Source organism: Fukomys damarensis, unplaced genomic scaffold (genome assembly GCF_012274545.1).
Source record: "Fukomys damarensis isolate Sample0158 unplaced genomic scaffold, DMR_v1.0_HiC HiC_scaffold_11, whole genome shotgun sequence".
Taxonomy (NCBI): Eukaryota; Metazoa; Chordata; class Mammalia; order Rodentia; family Bathyergidae; genus Fukomys; species Fukomys damarensis.
Window position 1 is genome coordinate 41,302,703 of NW_022900923.1, and position 17,275 is coordinate 41,319,977.

Genomic DNA, 17,275 nt, shown 5'->3' on the forward strand with positions numbered 1-17,275 from the left:
CACTATCTCTGTGGTTATCTGGGAAATTATTTCTGTTTTGAATTTTTCTAGAGCCTGATTGATCTGTTTTGTTACTTCCTGTGCTTTGAGTTCAGGGTGTCCTGGTGGTTCACTATCGGCCTTTTCATCCTCATTTGCCCTACTGTTTGCCATTGGTGAACTGGAAGTCTGTCCTTGTGCCTTGCTTAAGTGTTTTCTCATTTTAATTTTTGTTGTCGAACTGTCCTTGGTCTAATCTCTGGATTATCACCCAAATCTTCCTGATATAGTTGCACCCTAGCTTCTGTGTCTCTAACGACCCACAGACATTCTCATCTTCATAACATCAGAGAAAACAGCTCATCAAATCAACGGCAATGCTTTACGCCAACTGATACAATCAGCAACACATTGAGATCAAGCACAACTTGTACACTGACCACCTGTGGTAGTCACTAGTCTATCACCCTTAAATCATTTGAATTAAATTGAAATCAAGAAGCAGTCCAGAACATGCCTGCAGTGAACAAACTTTTCAGTATAGTGTATTTACCATTTAATGGCTCAGACAGAGCGAGGATGAAAGACCCCTGATCTCAGTTAGCTGATTGCTGAACCCCATGACGCTGACTGACCTCGGGCTGCAAGGCCCAGATTGAGTTCATCCTTCTGAATGGTTGAACTCTGCAATGTTCTATTACAGGTTTCCCACGCCCTTTCTTTAAAGATGTTCAAAGTTGGGAACTCAGAAAAATACCCTTGATGACCACCTCTGTCTTTGCAGAGTGGGTCCAAAGACTTGCACAGTCAGGAGGTCTGAGAGTGCTGGGAGGGGGGCTTATGGGGGTTCAGGGGTGCCCATGTGGCTACTTTCCCAGCGCTTGAGCGATGGCTGCTGTGTCGGGAGCAGGTGTGGTTCTCCTTCCCGCGGTGGATCGGGCCTGGCCTACCTCCCGGTGCTTGAGCGATGGCTCATTTTCTCTATATTCTTACCATCACTTTTGTAATTTTTTTTGAGCGGCCATCCTAGTGGTTGTGAGGTAGTATATCATTGTATTTGATTTGCATTTCCCTAATAGTTACTGATGTTGACCATTGTTTCATGTGCTTTTGGGCATCTACATTATATTTGTAAACATGGTGACAGATGTATTTAAAACTTTTGCCCATTTTTTCATTGTATAGCTTTTGCTCTTGTTGAGTTTTAGGATTCCCTATATATTTTGGATATTAATCTCAATCAGATAGATGCATGTGTTACACATATTTTTTTCCTCTTTTGAGGATTGCCTGTGGTCATTGGTAGTGTTTTTGGTATACTCTTCCAACACTTTTGTAAGGATGATTTGTTGAAATCAAGGCAAACTGATCAGGAAAATAAAACAAGTAGATGTTAGGCTGCAGTAAGTCCAGTTTCTGATGTAACAACTGCCCAGGCATAGAGCTGGGTTTTGTGGGAGAGTTGTTTGTAGGCTGAAGCAGGTAGTATTAGTGTTATTCTGAAACACAACAGTGAGGTCATCTCTTAGAGCCAGCACTTTGTGGTGGTGACAGTTGCTGGCTATTTTGGGAACCAAGGAGGCTTTCTTTTGTAAGACCTCTGTGCACTCCCAGATTTAATTCTGGCACTGATCAACCATCAGCCACCTCTGCCTTTGATATGTAGAGAGCAATATCAGGTACAGTAGAAAGATCACAGTGCTCTTTCCTCATTTTATTGGTAAAAGCAAATATTGTCCCTTGGAGAAAGCTTGTCTTTGTCAGTGAAATGTAACATGCCTGTTTTAGGAGAAAGTTTAAACTGGTTACCTGCCAATTTATTGAAATAGGCCTTTTGGACTATTAAATCATATCTTCATTTCTTAGGGAGCTTGGGACAAATTGGTACTTTAGTAATATTCTGTGTATCTTTAGGAATGCAAAGTAGGACGAAATGGACTTAAACCACAATAGGAGAAATTTGTGTTAATGGCAAAGAAGAATTCCTCCGTTGTTGTCATGGGTAACATCAAAAGCATGTTTAGTCTCCTTTCCAAGAAATTGGTATAGCTCTGGATAGAGACATGGTACTGGAGTCCATGGTCCTGGACTGATTTCCAGATGGGCAAATCTGCTCGTGAAAATGGTTCACTCGTGAATGAGTCAGCAGCACAGCTGCAGATGGAGTGGGCTGAAGGACATCTAAATTTAGTCATTATTCATTTGAGAAGGTTTTCAGGGCCTATTTGTCTCTCATCCATGCTTTACTAATAGCCCATTTCTGGAGTCAAAAAAAGGGCGGGGAGGGGAGGAAAAGGAGAGAGGAGCTGCCAGGAATTTAGCTCAGTGGTTCCACCTGCCTCACAAACACAAGGACCCGAGTTCAATCCCCAGTACCCCAAAAAGGAGAGAGGACAAAGGGATGAAGGGGGAGGGGGGAAAGCCATCCTTCCAAGGTATTTCATGAGAGTAAATATCCTACATTTGTGTTGATCAGTATTGCATTGATTACAAGGATAATTCCCTTCCAATTTAACCAGGGTGCATACTATTTTTTCTTATAGCTCCTGAATTTAGGAATCCACAGAACTCTGAAAGGAGAGAAGGATTTTCTAAAGTTAAACTTAGAAATAAACTTCCAAATCTTGCTAGTTCAAAGACATTTTTAATCAAACTGCTTTCCCCCCCAAAAGGTACTGGAGGTGGGGGCTGGTTGTGATAGGTGAGGAATTGGTGCATCTTGTGGTTGTGTGTGTGTGTGTGTGTGTGTGTGTGTGTGTGTGTTTTCTCCAGGAAAGTTGCTGTTTGTTAAACTGTTAGCTTAAAAACAACATCAGGAACTATTCCAAGAGCTGACCTCTTTTAATCCTCACAAAGCCCTGAGGTGGGCATCTTCCCAGTTCCCTAGTGCACTGATAACTTAGGTTAGCTGTCCTGCTCATGGTTATATGTATTGGCAGAGCTGGTATTTAAGCCCTGTTCTGACTGTCCCTGAAGCTGATGCATTTTAACAGTTACTGTCACTTGGTAGAGGATGTGGTGAATAATTTGAGCAGTTGGACTACTCTATTCTCTCTGAAATAATTCTTCAGAGATTGATGATCTGCCCAATTACATATCCGATTAGGCCAATTTCTTATTGTTGCCGTTCTCTCAAACTTCCTCACAGTGTCATTCCCCCTAACAATACTGTGTCAAGGATTAGAAATCTATAGACAACAATGTCACAAAATTGAAAAGGAGGAAAACTGGAGTAGTGAAGAAGATTAGAACAGCATAGGAGCTAATAAGAGGAAAGGAAGAAGAAAAGATTAATTTTCTCCTGTTTGATACCTGGACAAGCTGGGCCTTTTTGAGGCTCTCTGGAATTTGGCTGCTGACATCGTCAAAGGGCAAAGAATTATCTTGAAAACACTTTGTTTCTCAAAATCTGCCTGGTGGTGGTGTAGCCATTGGAGCTAATTTTTAGACTGTTCTTTTTTAAGAGCCAAAGATATTTTGCAACCAAGAAAGAAGCAATTGACCCAAGCTGTCTTGGGCAACCAAGTTAAGATGACATAAGTTAATACATGCATTGGTCATATTTTTCATTGCTGGGATAAAATATCTGACATATACAACTTATAGGAGAAAAAGTTTATTGTAGCTCATGGTGTGAGAGGTTTCAGTCCATGGTTAGCTGGCTCCAAGGCAGAAACATGGAAGGAGGGTATGGTGGAAGCAAAGCAGCCTGACTCATGGCATCCAGGAAGCAGAGAACAGTGGAAGAGCCAGAGGAAGGGACCAGGACATGCCCTGTAACTAACCCAGACACATCCCGAAGTGTGCTTTACTGATCTTCTAAGTCCCTCAAGCCAGTAAAGATTAACTATCACAAAATAGAAGTTACTATTAAGAGCAAAAAGTGCGTGTAATACAGCCCCTAAAATAGTCTTCTTGGGCTGCAGTACTTTTTGGAAACTGCCCTGAGGGTGTCCCTTAAAAGTTTATGTGTTTAAACTTTTAATTCCTTGGTGCAGCAGTGTTGGGAAGAGTGATCCTAGCCAGAGGTGCTTGACTTATAGGGAGTGGAGTCTTCATTAATGAATTAATGCCTTTTTTCCATGGGAATGGGTTATGAGTTCAGCCTCCTTTTCTGTCTCACATTCTTGCTTGTCCTTCCACTGTTTGCCATGAGTTGGAGTAGCACAAGGCTCCCCCAGTCTTGGACTTCTTAACTTCCAGAACCATAGGCCCAAACAGACCTCTTTCCTTTATAAATTACTCAAGTGCTCTGCAACAGCAGCAGAAAATGAGTTACGACATGTTCATTTCCATCTCTTCACTTGAAAATTTGTAGTTTTTAGTGAGGTACTCCGCTGCTAGTTGGCTGCACCTTACCACATAGGATTGCAGACTGACAGACATACATCATATGTCCAATTTAGTGATAAGCATAATTATCAAAAGTTTAAAAATATTTTGTGAATAATTTTGAAATATGTGGTAAAGAAGTGAAGAAAGAGTAAAGAGAGAATGATTATGGAAGTTGATAAACCTAAGTATATATCATAGAAGAAGCGTAATTTCTGGAGCTGCTTGTTGAAAAATAGACTATACTGGCTAGACTATACTGACTATGCTGACCTCAAGGGTCGAGTTGGAGGAATTATATTGCATCAGATCAAATCTAGGCTGATATGTTTAGCTAATTGCAGTTATTTTAAAAAGAGTATCAAATTATTTTGGAAAAATTAACAAAGATGCTTTTTTGTTTTTTGTGTTTTTGAGACAGGGTCTCACTATGTAGCCCATACCAAAGGTGCTTTTTGTAACCAGTTAGCTAATTAAATTTTCACCTAAATTGAATTTTCATCCATGCCCCTGCTTTTAGGCAGGTTTGGCATGAGGTTTATTGCTAGAGGGAGTTCCCATAAGTATGTGATGTGTACTACTTGGGTCCTTTATTTACAGAGGTCCTCTAAAGTTCTAACTTGAATTCTTTCCACAGTGATTTGCTGTTTAAACAGTTATTCATTGTCACCATAAAATACTTCTTGGTAAGTCTTGTGGAAGACAGTAGTTTTCTAACTGTTTGATCTTCAGGTTCGTTTACACTTAACTTTACTCAGAACTCTCCCAATTTATTGAGAGCATTGTTCATATTTGTTGTTATATATCATTAAGAGATACATTATATTGAAAAATATAGGTATTAATCCAATTGAATAATAATAGCCCATTACATATTAATATACATTTCATATTTTAATAAAAATATATACTTTTAGGGAGGAGTATTTTATTTTAAGTAATTAATTTATTTATTTTGATACTGGGGATCAGATTCAGGACTTTATACTTGTGAGGCAGGCGGTGACACCACTGAGCTACATCCCTGGCCCACCAAAGAGTGTTAATTGCCTACTCAGACAGTTGTGGGTGATGTTCTTGTGTACTATACCCAAACTCCAAGTGGTAGTTCCTTAAATATTAGTTGTAGTGTGGAAACTGAAACCATGTCAGTGGACTGGTCTTACTCTGTTACATTAAAACCCACTGGTCTAGGGCCAGCGATTTAGCTCAGTGGTTCCTCCACCACCCTCACAAGCACAAGGAGTTTGATCCCTGGTACAAAACACCCATTGGTGTAACTTGTACATTGAATGAATCTTTTACCCGTAATTCTCTAACACCATGCACTTGGCTATTTGGAAAATATAGGTTCATTGAGTTATCAGACCTTCCTATGTAAACACATTTCACTATGTAATGTTACAAATTACCCTTGCTGTTTGATAGTCCTATGGTGCTGTTTGATAGTCCAAGAGCTCATGGTGTTGGCTTTTTCCAAAAATCCAAGTTTCCCTTGCATGGTTGAGTTTTACCATTGACAGCAAAGGGTAGTAATTTTCTATGAGGTGACAGGCTCGCCTTGTTAATTTCAAGTGTGAATAATTAAATTGTCAGTAATTCTTTTGAATGAAAATAGTGTCCTGTGAAGAAAATGGCTAGTTCATCTTGCAAGTCAAGATACATGCAGAAGTGCTTTTTCCTAGCAATGGCCACACACTTCAGGTATAGCAGTAGTGCTTCAAATATACTTCCAATTTTGTCACACAATATTAAAAAAACTTATACTGTATTCAAGGATTTAGATGAAATAAAATTAATAATTTTTACTGCTTCATTTACATCATTCTTAAGTGGAACTGACTTCTCTTGATGCTGCTTACTTTGATTTGTGCTAAGGCACTGGCAGTTTCATTCACCATTGCTTTTGCATTATTAGTGCCAATGTCAACACAATGAAAATGTAAATAATCCCTAATATTGTTGGGGCAATCATTTTGATTTGGCTAATGAACTCTTCCTCTATTAAAATTTTAAATATTTATTTATTTGAAGGAAAGTATTCATAGGTGAGCTTTAAAGAGGTGATCTCATTTGTTTCTAGGTCCTGAATTATCCCAATGGTTTTAGAAACATCTAAACCTGGGTAATGATAATCTTTGTCAGTGTAAGCCTTCTGCCTCCTTTTTATTCTATATCTGTGTCAAGGCAGCTTTTTGGTTTTTGCAGATCTCATTGGTGTTTGTGATTGTTTATCTTAGAAGCCTAAAGCCTTAATTCACAAAACTTTTGTGATCTCCTCTAATTGCTGCTTTGAAATAGGCAGATAGGAATCCTAACTATCCATAATCATAAACATATTCTTCCATTCAGAAAATACATTTCTTCTACTTGAAATGATCCCCCTCCCTTTTCTCACCAAAACAGATGAGAAATCTTAGCAATCCTAAAGTTTTAAACTGTAACTTTCCACTGAGAAAATTGCATCTGAGCCTATGTGATTTTTTTCTTTTAAAATTCATAAGCAAATCAGTGTTTATCAGATTTCTAACATGCTCTTCTTTTTATAATATATTGGTGAGAGGGCAGGGATTTAGCTCAGTGGTTCCGCTGCCTGCCTTGCAAGCACAGGGACCCTAGTTCGATCCCCGGTACCCCCCCAATCATTTAATATAATGGTGAAACAATTTGCCCATTTATAGCACTCTAGAAATCTCTTTTACATTTAATCTTATTAGTACTCTTACTACTAAATAAGATACTCCTATAGTACTTCAAGGCTTAGAAGTCATGCTTTAGGCACCTAGTATGAAAGAAATAAAAATTAATGTATCACCTGAACCTCTGGGCATTGTCAGTGTCCAAAGCAATGCTCGGCATAGACTAGCACTCAGTAAATAGCTGCTGACTGACTGAATGGACTTTTCTTTTCAGGCATGTATTGATGAAAATTTGGACATGGTAAAGTTTTTGGTGGAAAACAGAGCCAACATAAACCAGCAAGACAATGAGGGCTGGACACCTCTTCATGCAGCAGCTTCCTGCGGCTATCTCAACATAGCAGAGTGAGTTTCTGTGTGGATTTGACAGAATTAGCCTTAATTTCTCTTCTGTTTGTACAAACTTAAATTCCATAAGTAGTTATAATCTATTAAAAAATTATAATAGAAAATTGATTATTTCAAGGGATAATGGATACTGTGTTTTACCTTGCTGATAAATCCACATTTTCTTAGTTGAAACTTTATTTGTTTCTGTTTTCAATTTATATTTGCTGGGATATACAAAGGTAGGGTTTATCTGGTGAACTGAGTTTACTTCTGAACAGCTCAGCAGGCCTGGAGAATTCTTTATAAATCTGTTATCTAAAAAAAAATCAATGCTCAAGGGGCTGGGGATTTAGCTCAGTGGTTTCACCGCCTGCCTTGCAAGTGCAAAGGCCCGAGTTTGATCCCTGGTACCAAAAAAAAAAAAAAAAAATCAGTGCTTAGTAGAAAATGCCTGGTGTGCTGCTCATATCATGGCCCTCTTGTAGGTAGTTGCAGAAGAAAGAGCCTAACCTGTCGAGCCAAGGAAATGTAGGGGTTGGCGTGTATTCTCCACACTGGCAGAATAAGTGTAGTCACTAAGATACATTAGCAGCTACTAACCTTCAGGACAACTAGTTGTGCCTCCCTTGGGCAGAAGAATCCTGATCACATAGTACCTAAGATATAAGAGCAATAAATAGATGTCTGTTATATGTTATATGATAGGGAGCTTATTTTTAAATAGGAAAGAGACTTGGGCAGTTGAAACATCTTTAAAATGGAGCAAGTGAGTATTCTAGATGAAGATAATTTAGATAATATGGTAACTTCTGTAAATGAAATCATGATATTCTATGGCCCTTTGAAAACTAGATTGCTTGTTTTAAGGCCATTTTCAATTATATAATTAGAGCTTCATTACATTTCCTCTGTTCACCCTATAGTGGGGAGAATTATGCTGGTGGACATATAAAGGTCTGAAAATGACTTCCCGCACAATGTGAACTTCCCAGGTTTCCTAGGGTGAGCCTGAGTCGCTGGGTGTGTTACTGAGCTAAGGATGTTCAGAGGGAGAAATGAAAGAGAGAGCTGGGGCTGGAGAAACCATGGGCGCACACTGGTGTTTCACTAGGCTGCTTGTTCATAGTGGATAACTGGGTTGTCCTGAAGCCAAGAAAAACGAATAGTGCAGTTTTCTTCACTCTTCATTGCTCAGTCTAAGTTAGTAAGTCAGTCATCTCCGGCTCCCTGATGCTGTCCCCATTTCAGTCTCATATAAAATGTTCTGATTCCAGCCTTATTCATCAGTGCCACCATAATGATGTCAAGAGGTAAAGTGACTTCTTTGTCAACCTGATTTTACTTAAAACATTTATCCAAGGAAACATAAAGCATATTGGCCCGTCATTATTGACATTTGATTATTTGTTCAGGTGGGATGTTTGTGTATTATTTGAGCTACCTAATTTCATTATTATCAAGATTCACTTTTTTCAAGATTTTTTTTCCCTCACTTTTCCAAGGAGAGCCTGTTCTGTTTGCCATCATTCTTTCCTGTGAAACTGAGGGCAGTGAAGGATTTAACACTTCTTACAGTTCTTTCTGTAATTCACCTTTACGGATGAACATAGATCCTTTGGAAATAAGTTCAAAACTCAGCAATCTTTTGCTCTAATAAATCTCACCCTGGATAAAGTAAATCTGTCAGTTACTCTTTCTCCGTACAGATTATTACAAATTAGGTGTATGTAGAGTTTGACTGTGAATGAGATGATCTAGACCAGATCATTGCAGAGGTGGGGTTGTGGCAGCATCGACTTTCTTTATCTTTTTTTATGCACATCATTATTAGAAAGGTTTTGGTTTTACTGTCACTATTTACTTGAAGTGTATGGCATTATTTTTTATTCAGTGGAAAAGAACCTGATTGTACTTTTCAACTTGGTTGCTTATCTTAGGGCCAGTGAAGAATATTTTAGATAAAATCAGCCCTGGTCATCTTGTCACTTTTCTTTCTGTATCATAAGATTTTACACTCTTATTCCCAGTATCATTAGGAACTCTTAACTTGCAAGGAAGTAGAAATGAGTAAAAGTAAACTGGGTTTCCAGGAAGAATCTAAGTACATTTTATTTCATGTTCCATGATGATCCTTTTGTTTTACATTTGCACTTCATATGATACATCAAAAAAAGAGAGACTGGGCCAGGGATTTAGCCCAGTGGCACTGCACCTGCCTCGCAAGCACAAAGTCCTGAGTTCAATCCCTGGTATCACCCAAAAGAAAAAAAAGAAAGAAAAGGAAAAATTAGAGGCCTATATACCCAAGTGATGTTGTGGCTTCATCCAGTAAGGGATGGGTAGATGTTAGGGTGAAATGGTAAAGATGTTTCCTTTAATTCAAGCAATATTTGTGGAACGCCAAGAGAAAACAGAGAGTGTGAGATATCTTGGTGGTTGTAACAGTGAGGAGGACACAGTTGTTGCTCTTGGGTAGTTTCCAGTGGTAGAGTGGTTACATCAGGGTATAGTGTGTGTCATCACAGAGGTCCAGAGTTAGTGTTGGGTGGCAAGGGCTTCTTTTTTTGTGGGGGGGTTTGGTTTTTTGAGACAGGGTCTCACTATGTAGTTGAGACTGACCTGGAACTCACTATGTAGCCCAGGCTGGTCTCGAACTCACAGCGATCTTCCTGCCTCAGCCTCCCGAGTGCTAGGATTACAGGTGCGCACCACCATGCCCGGCTTGAAACTGCCTGTGAGGATTTCTTTTTTTTCTCTTTTTTGGCAAGGGCTTCTTGAAGGCAAGAGTATTTTAAAATCTTGAATCTTGAAAGATGTGACTGGCAAAAGAAAAGGGAATGTGTTCCATTCAGTTGGAAGAAACAATTTGAGCTAAGGAGAAATTCTGAGTAAGAGTATGATGTATTGGAGATAGTATATGGCTCCTTTGATTAGAGTATACAGTTCAGTCCAGCAAACATTTCTTGTGTGGTTACAGTGTACATTATTTGTATTTTGGATTTTTGGGGTTGGGGAGGTGTAGTTAAATGTTCCTTTGGCCTGAGGGGAAGGAACCAGAGGAGAGAAGCTATTGAATATGGGGAAATGATGAGGTAATTGATGGACAGAGTAGTAGTCCTTGATAGATTTGAGAATACAGATGGAGTTTATTTTGGAATTGAAAAGGTCTTTCATCCTCTAAGATTGTGAGGAAACTAAGAAAATAGTTGAAAATTAGATGAATTGTGAATGCCGTTGGGCTCTCTATTGTGAAATTGATCTATGAATTAACATTTATTGAACCCTATTATACCAGAGAAAGCAAAATCATGGTCTTAATCTAATTTTTATTGATTCTTTCTCCTCTGTCAATTCTTTCAGTGAAGTGGCTGTATATTGATTTTTTAAAAAAACAATTCTTCTGAAGCACCTAATATATGTTTCTTTGAACACAGTAGTGGGCCAATAAATGTTTATTAAATTGTTGAATGGATTGAAGTGGAATTTGCATAATTTTTCTTTCTCCTTTAAATATTTCTTAGTTAATATTTGGTAGAGTTCCCAAAATTATTGGGATACTGACTGATCTAGAAATGGTTTGAACTAGAGCAAAGGTGAACTAAGCTTGAATTCAAAAGACTGGCAATAGCCTTTGCTATTTTTCAGCTAGGTGATTTTGAGCAAATTATTTATTATGTATTATCCTTAATTTCTTAAAATGTGTAGGTGGGGGGGTAATAGTACTTACATTCCTTACTTTATAATCTTGTCTGAGATTTGGGGTATCATTTTTGTCATAGTATTTTGAAAATAAAAAGGGATCCATGAACAACATTTAAATTATCAGGTCATTCCTTCTTCAGGATCGAATATTCTTTGTGGATTTAGAACGTAGCTAGCATTTCAATGATTTATTTTCCTCTAAGAGTGCAGAAGTTTTCATGTAGATGGTCATTGAAGGGAGAGTTTTGTGAGGTATAATTTAGGAGGATTAATGTAAATTTTAATGCATACTTTATTCTTCTGTTTTTTACCCCCAGAACACTACTTAATAAACTCCAGTGTGGCACTGGGAACTTCTCATGAGAATTACTTATTTATACAGTTTCTGGGGGCTTGCTTTCATTCCTAGTATTCCAAGTGCAGTAAGTCCTTTTGGAAACCTTGGGCCTCAGGGCTGGGGGTGAGTTCTAAGAGCCACATGTCTTCCTTTGGGATTTAGAAAATGTCTTAATGTCCACTGGAAGTGAAAATATTAGGAATATAAATATGAAAGAAATCTTGTTGTTGACATTTCTTTTCTCAGGAATTAGAGAGACCTCTTGTCTTAATCATTAAAGCCTAATGGGATTGGAAATTAACTAAATACCTTATCAGGACCATATTTAAATCTCTAGATAGGCCCTGCTCCACAGTGAACTTCAGATGTACAAGTAGAAATTGATATTAAATGGAGAGATAATATTTATCCTGGGTCTTGTTTGCACAGGTATTTCATTAACCATGGAGCAAGTGTGGGTATGGTGAACAGCGAAGGTGAGGTCCCCTCTGACCTTGCAGAAGAGCCAGCTATGAAGGATCTGCTTCTGGAGCAAGTGAAGAAGCAAGGTAACCTGGGAAATTGGCAGGGCTGGGGAGACCCTCACGCCACCCCTCATAGGATACAGTCCACTCACTGGGTAGACCTGATTGTCTGCACAGTGTTGATTATCAGTTGCCAGCATCACTTATCCTTTTAATAACGCACACAGGAATACACCAAATGCCACCCTGAGGTTGGATGCCCAGTTGTAAAGTTAAAAGTGACCTGATGAGGGGTGTCCACAGTTCTCACTGTGTGCACATTGTGCTGGATTTGTACACATTGCAGAGTCCAAAGAAGAAATGGGATACGGCATGACCAAATTCATTAATTCATTTTATGACTTTGTATCTTTTTTTTAAAGAAAACTAAAGTGGTACTTATAAATATATTTATTGTAACCTCTGAAGTGACCTTTAACCATACTAACCATGAAAATTATTGTGATAGTTTGTTATGGTGAAGAATGGTATTTAGAGAATATACTCTAGAAATGCTTATTCTTACTTTGTAGTTTCAGAAGAATTAGTTTCAGGGAATAGAGGAGGGTTCTCTTACTAGAGGCCCCTGGGCTCTTTTAATTATGAATGTTGAATAGATACTAACAAGAAAACAAGGAAGATAGGCCTTTGGAGTTTACTGGAACCAACACAGAACTCTGGACATGAGTTGCAGTGACTTGGTGAGGGGGCACAGTTAAGTAATCTTACCCACAATCTGTAGTTTAACTTGAAGGATTTAGTTCCAGTGGCCTTTCTGGGTATGGTTCTTTGGCATGCACAAGGCCAAATCTGGCCATGCCCATTTGTTTACACATTAGCCAAAGCTGTTTTTGTGTTACAACAGCAGAGTTGAGTAGTTCTGATAGTTCAGATGACTAGCAAACCTGAAAATATTTAATATCTGGCCCTTTATAGAAAGCACATGGGGCTTACCTTACAATAATATCAACAACTTGTTTTTGCTGCCTTCTAAGTATAGTTGTGTTTGTGTGAGTGTGTGTGTATGTGTGTGTGCACATGTGCTCTATTGGAAACTTTTGTGCTTAGTTTAACCTCTTGTTTCACTTTGTTCCATCTCCTGAAATATGTTTTGCAGTTTATAAATCATACTTTTTAATGAGTTTTTAAAAATGTTTTTGGTTTGAGAATGTACCTTTTCTGTTTTGATGGATGACTCTTCAGTTAAGGCACCTGCATTACTGGAGCAGGTGTTCATATGTATGCCTAACTGTGCAGCACTGTTAACTCCACAGTGTGTAGAGTTCTGGTCTGCTTTAAGTAGATTTTTCATCTCATTCATTCCCCAGATCAGATGGATAATCTATAGGTTCTCATTTAAAAGCTGGGAGGGAGCAGATCAAATACCTATAAAGACAGCTAATGGGTATGAATACTCTTTGAATGGTTATGCTTTGTGTTTGGGACATTTCGTTATTTTATGTAGTGAGGAATGCCCCCACTTTAGCCCCTCTTCACTGGCATAGATATTGGAAAGTTATTGGCTAAAGGGAGGAACTCTTAGAGTCTCTCCATAATGCTTTTTTTTTTTGGATCCCAGTATGAGAGATTTTATCTAGGGCCTTGCACAGACTAGGTAACTACTACTGAGCTACATCCTCAGCCCTTTTCTGCAGTTTTATTTTGAGACAGGAACTCACCAAGTTGCCTAGACTGACCTTAAGTTTACATTCTTCTTGCTTCAGCCTCCTGCATATCTGAGCATTCTTGGTGTGACCACCACATCCAGCTTCCATGCTGCTTTTAAGGGAAACAGAATTTACATACCATTGAAAGAAGACTGGTTTTTAGGTTGTGGATCACCTCATTTCTAGATTAATGTATATAGCTTTCAAATCAGTGTATTTTCCAACATGTAGAAAAAAGCTTCAGAGGTAGTTTGTTTTTTAAAATATATCATGTCTGAAACCAAGATTTTTGATACCATCATTATATAGTACAGTGACTGGAAAGGAAAAAGCAGACAAGGACTAAGGATACCAGAGTTCTAGTGGCAGGTCTGTCGCTGATATGTTTTGTGGTTTTGAGCAAGGCACCAACCTTTCTCTTTATTTTCTCATCTGGCAAATGAAGATCATAGTATCTATTCTTTTTACCTCAAAGCGTTGTTGGGAAACTAAAATCATTTTACATGTAAAAGGACTTTGAAGTTTATAGCTTTGTGCAAATATTATAAAGTAATATATTTTCTCCCTGTGATTTTTATGTTCTGTTGGAAATAGTTTTAGGTGTGTTCCCTTCATGGGCCTGCATCTCATATTTAGCCTCTTAATTTAACCTTGCTAAGACTACTAATGTGTATACAGATCTCATTGCTCTTCTAAATTTGATAATGCCCGACTTGTTGACTAAGCTGTTATTTGTCGTATATTTATGATATGTTTTAAATCTAAGAAAATATCCTGTGAGGCTTAAGTGGAACTTTAATAATGCTGGCTGTCTGGTGTCTGGCTTCTGTAGGAGTTGATCTAGAGCAGTCAAGAAAGGAAGAAGAACAGCAGATGTTACAGGATGCCCGCCAATGGCTCAACAGTGGGAAAATAGAAGATGTGAGGCAGGCTCGCTCAGGGGCCACAGCCCTCCATGTGGCTGCTGCCAAGGGCTACTCTGAAGTCCTCAGGTATTGTCCATTTACATGAAGCAGTTTTGGTTTTCTGGGAGAAGAGGTGAATTTTGGAAGCAGAGAGTGAATTCGATTTTCCCCTGTGATATATTTCCTTTTTGTTGTTTTCCCCTCTGGTCCTGCAGTTTTTCTCACATATTTCTGATATTCCCCCATGGGTAGTCTGCCTCTCTTCCACTATCCCTGCAGCTTCTCCCTCATGTGTATGATGTGAAACAGACTTGAGGTATAATGGGCTTGAAGTGATGTTTCAAGACCTCTTTTCATTCTGAATTTGTCATTAATTCCCCTACAACCTCTTCCTCTTGTGACCTGTAATATAGGACAGACTTATGATCATTTTGGTCCTTTTTAACTTAGGTAATTTTTTTGGCTCATTACAACAATTCTATAGACCTTGAATGTGCAGTGTCCACCTGGAATAGGATAGTCAAACTCACATGAGGGATTTGGACTCTACTACTTTATCTATTCTTTTTTTCCTTGAATCTGTACATGCTTTGTGTGGCTTTTGGTGATTAATGTTGACAGGCTTTCTCAAATACCTCAGTTGCTAAAAGCACTGTAAGTGTACTTGCTGTCTTCCAGTCCTTTGTATTCCATCGAATTTGGAATTTCTAGTAGATGTGGCAGTGTGTTGAACTCTACTTCTGCCTGAGCTTGACATTCACACTTGCACAATTCTTTTTTTTTTTTTTCCCTGCCTCTGGTACCAGGGATTGAACTCAGGACCTTGCACTTGCGAGGCAGGTGTGGCACAATTCTTGAAAGGTTTCTGGAGACTTGGGACTTTACAAATCATTATCTTTTCTCTTGGACAACGTGGATGCAAGTTAGATTATAGCTTTATAGTTAGCAAGAACCCTCTGCAGATACATTTGCAGACTTGGAGGTTTGAAATTCGACAATAAACATATAATGTCTTAGAAAGATTAACCAGAAAGCTAGTTGGGAAAATTCCCTCAAAATTTGAGTCTTCATTTTATATATTAATTTCACCCTGCATTGGAAAATGGAAAACATCCTATGATGGAGTTGTGTGCTCTGGCAAGTTGGATTAGGCTTTGGTTAATCTCACGTCTACAGCTGTCCATACACTCCCATTTTATGTAACAAGGACATGTATAGGAAATACCATGTTGTATGACCTTTTGGAGGGGATTGGTAAAGATGATGTCTGAGTGGTGCTCAAAGTAGTAATATGAAACTAGGGCTATGCCTTAGCGGGAGTAAGTCTTAAATATCAATTGGGCAATAGCTTATTGGCAAGGCAAAAACGACAAAAATCAAGGAGATAAGTATATTATTTGGGGTTTTCTTCTTAGACTTTTAATTCAGGCTGGCTATGAACTCAATGTTCAGGATCAAGATGGCTGGACTCCCCTCCATGCTGCTGCGCACTGGGGAGTGAAGGAGGCTTGCTCCATCCTGGCAGAAGCACTCTGTGACATGGATATCTGCAACAAACTGGTTAGTGAGCGTGCACTTCTAGGAGGACAGGGAGATTGTGGCTGAGTCTCTAGCACAGAGGACCTGAAATCTCTGTTTAGTGGGGAAATGTACAGTACTGGTAATTATGGCATTGTCTTCCACCACCTTGCCCCCCTACTGTTAACTGGAGGACAAGTTTGCTATGAAACATAAATTTCCACTAACCTAGTCTCATTATTCTATGTGTAAGCCCCTAAAATAAATAGGATAAACAAAAAACATGCCTTTGATAAAAATGAGTTTTGAGAAATTGATGGTCTTGGTCTATAGTGAGATATGAAAAATTTTATTTTTCAATTCAGTCTTTTCACAGATGAATTTTATTCACATTAAGTCATTAAAAATTTTATAACAACAAAGACCCTTGAGTTCAAAGTCAGTTCAAGCAACTTAGAAACCCTTAAAATCCTATCCCTATGTCTTGATTTTCTGGGCATCCAGAGACATGGTCTTTTAATTAGTAGATGTTCTTATCTGCGTTATAGCTGTCCTGAACCCAAGTTTCATTCTTAGGACCCTTAATTGTACTGATATTTCCTAAAACATAACCTTATTTCCCCTGCTGTCATTTAGAGATAATTCCTGTGACTTAATCTTTAGCTCATGTGTCCTGAGTCTCCCTCTTAAGTTTTTAGGATACTTTTAAAATTTATTATTGCAACTAAGACCATTTTGGAATTGGGTATGATGATGAATGTCTGTAATCTTAGCTGCTTGGGAGGCTGGGACAGGAAAATCTGAAATTTGAGATCACCCTGGGCCACTTAGCAAGACTCTGTCCCCCTGAAGAGACCTGAAGGTATACCTCAGTGATAGAGTGCTTGCTTACCATGCACGAGGCTGTGGGTTTTATCTCCAACACACACACACATGCACACACGCACACACAATTAGAATAGGTATAAGTAGGGATTCCCCTTGATTATTTGCCAGGAGGCAATAAACATTTAATTGCTCATGATGGCAATTTCCTCAGTACTATTTTACATAATATAAATTTAAAGGTTTGCTGTTTCTTATAATTAGTAAAGCAGCTACAGGTAGAGCTTCTAATCTGAAATTAGAAATGCTCCAAAATCTGAAACTAATGACTCAAGTGGAAAAGTCTACACTATGAGAACAAAAATATTTAAAATATTGTGTGTGCCGGGGATTTAGCTTAGTGGTTCTGTTGTCTGCCTTCAAGCACAAGGACATGAGTTTGATCCCCGGTACCAAAAAAAAAAAAAAAAAAAAAAAA

At 38.5% G+C, this 17,275-nt stretch overlaps 1 protein-coding gene across 8 annotated transcripts in view; it reads left to right on the top strand.

The window, feature by feature from the left end:
• Nucleotides 1-17,275, top strand: part of Ppp1r12b (protein phosphatase 1 regulatory subunit 12B) — a 217,354-nt gene that overhangs the window by 50,783 nt on the left and 149,296 nt on the right. For all 8 annotated transcript variants that reach the window (XR_784437.3, XM_033762165.1, XM_033762167.1 and 5 more), the window contains exons 2-5: nt 7,225-7,355; nt 11,809-11,927; nt 14,382-14,541; nt 15,870-16,014. Coding sequence is in view for 7 of the 8 variants with exons in the window: in XM_033762165.1 (XP_033618056.1) it covers nt 7,225-7,355; nt 11,809-11,927; nt 14,382-14,541; nt 15,870-16,014 (555 nt within the window). In the remaining variant the exon portion in view is untranslated. The remainder of the gene's footprint in view (nt 1-7,224; nt 7,356-11,808; nt 11,928-14,381; nt 14,542-15,869; nt 16,015-17,275) is intronic.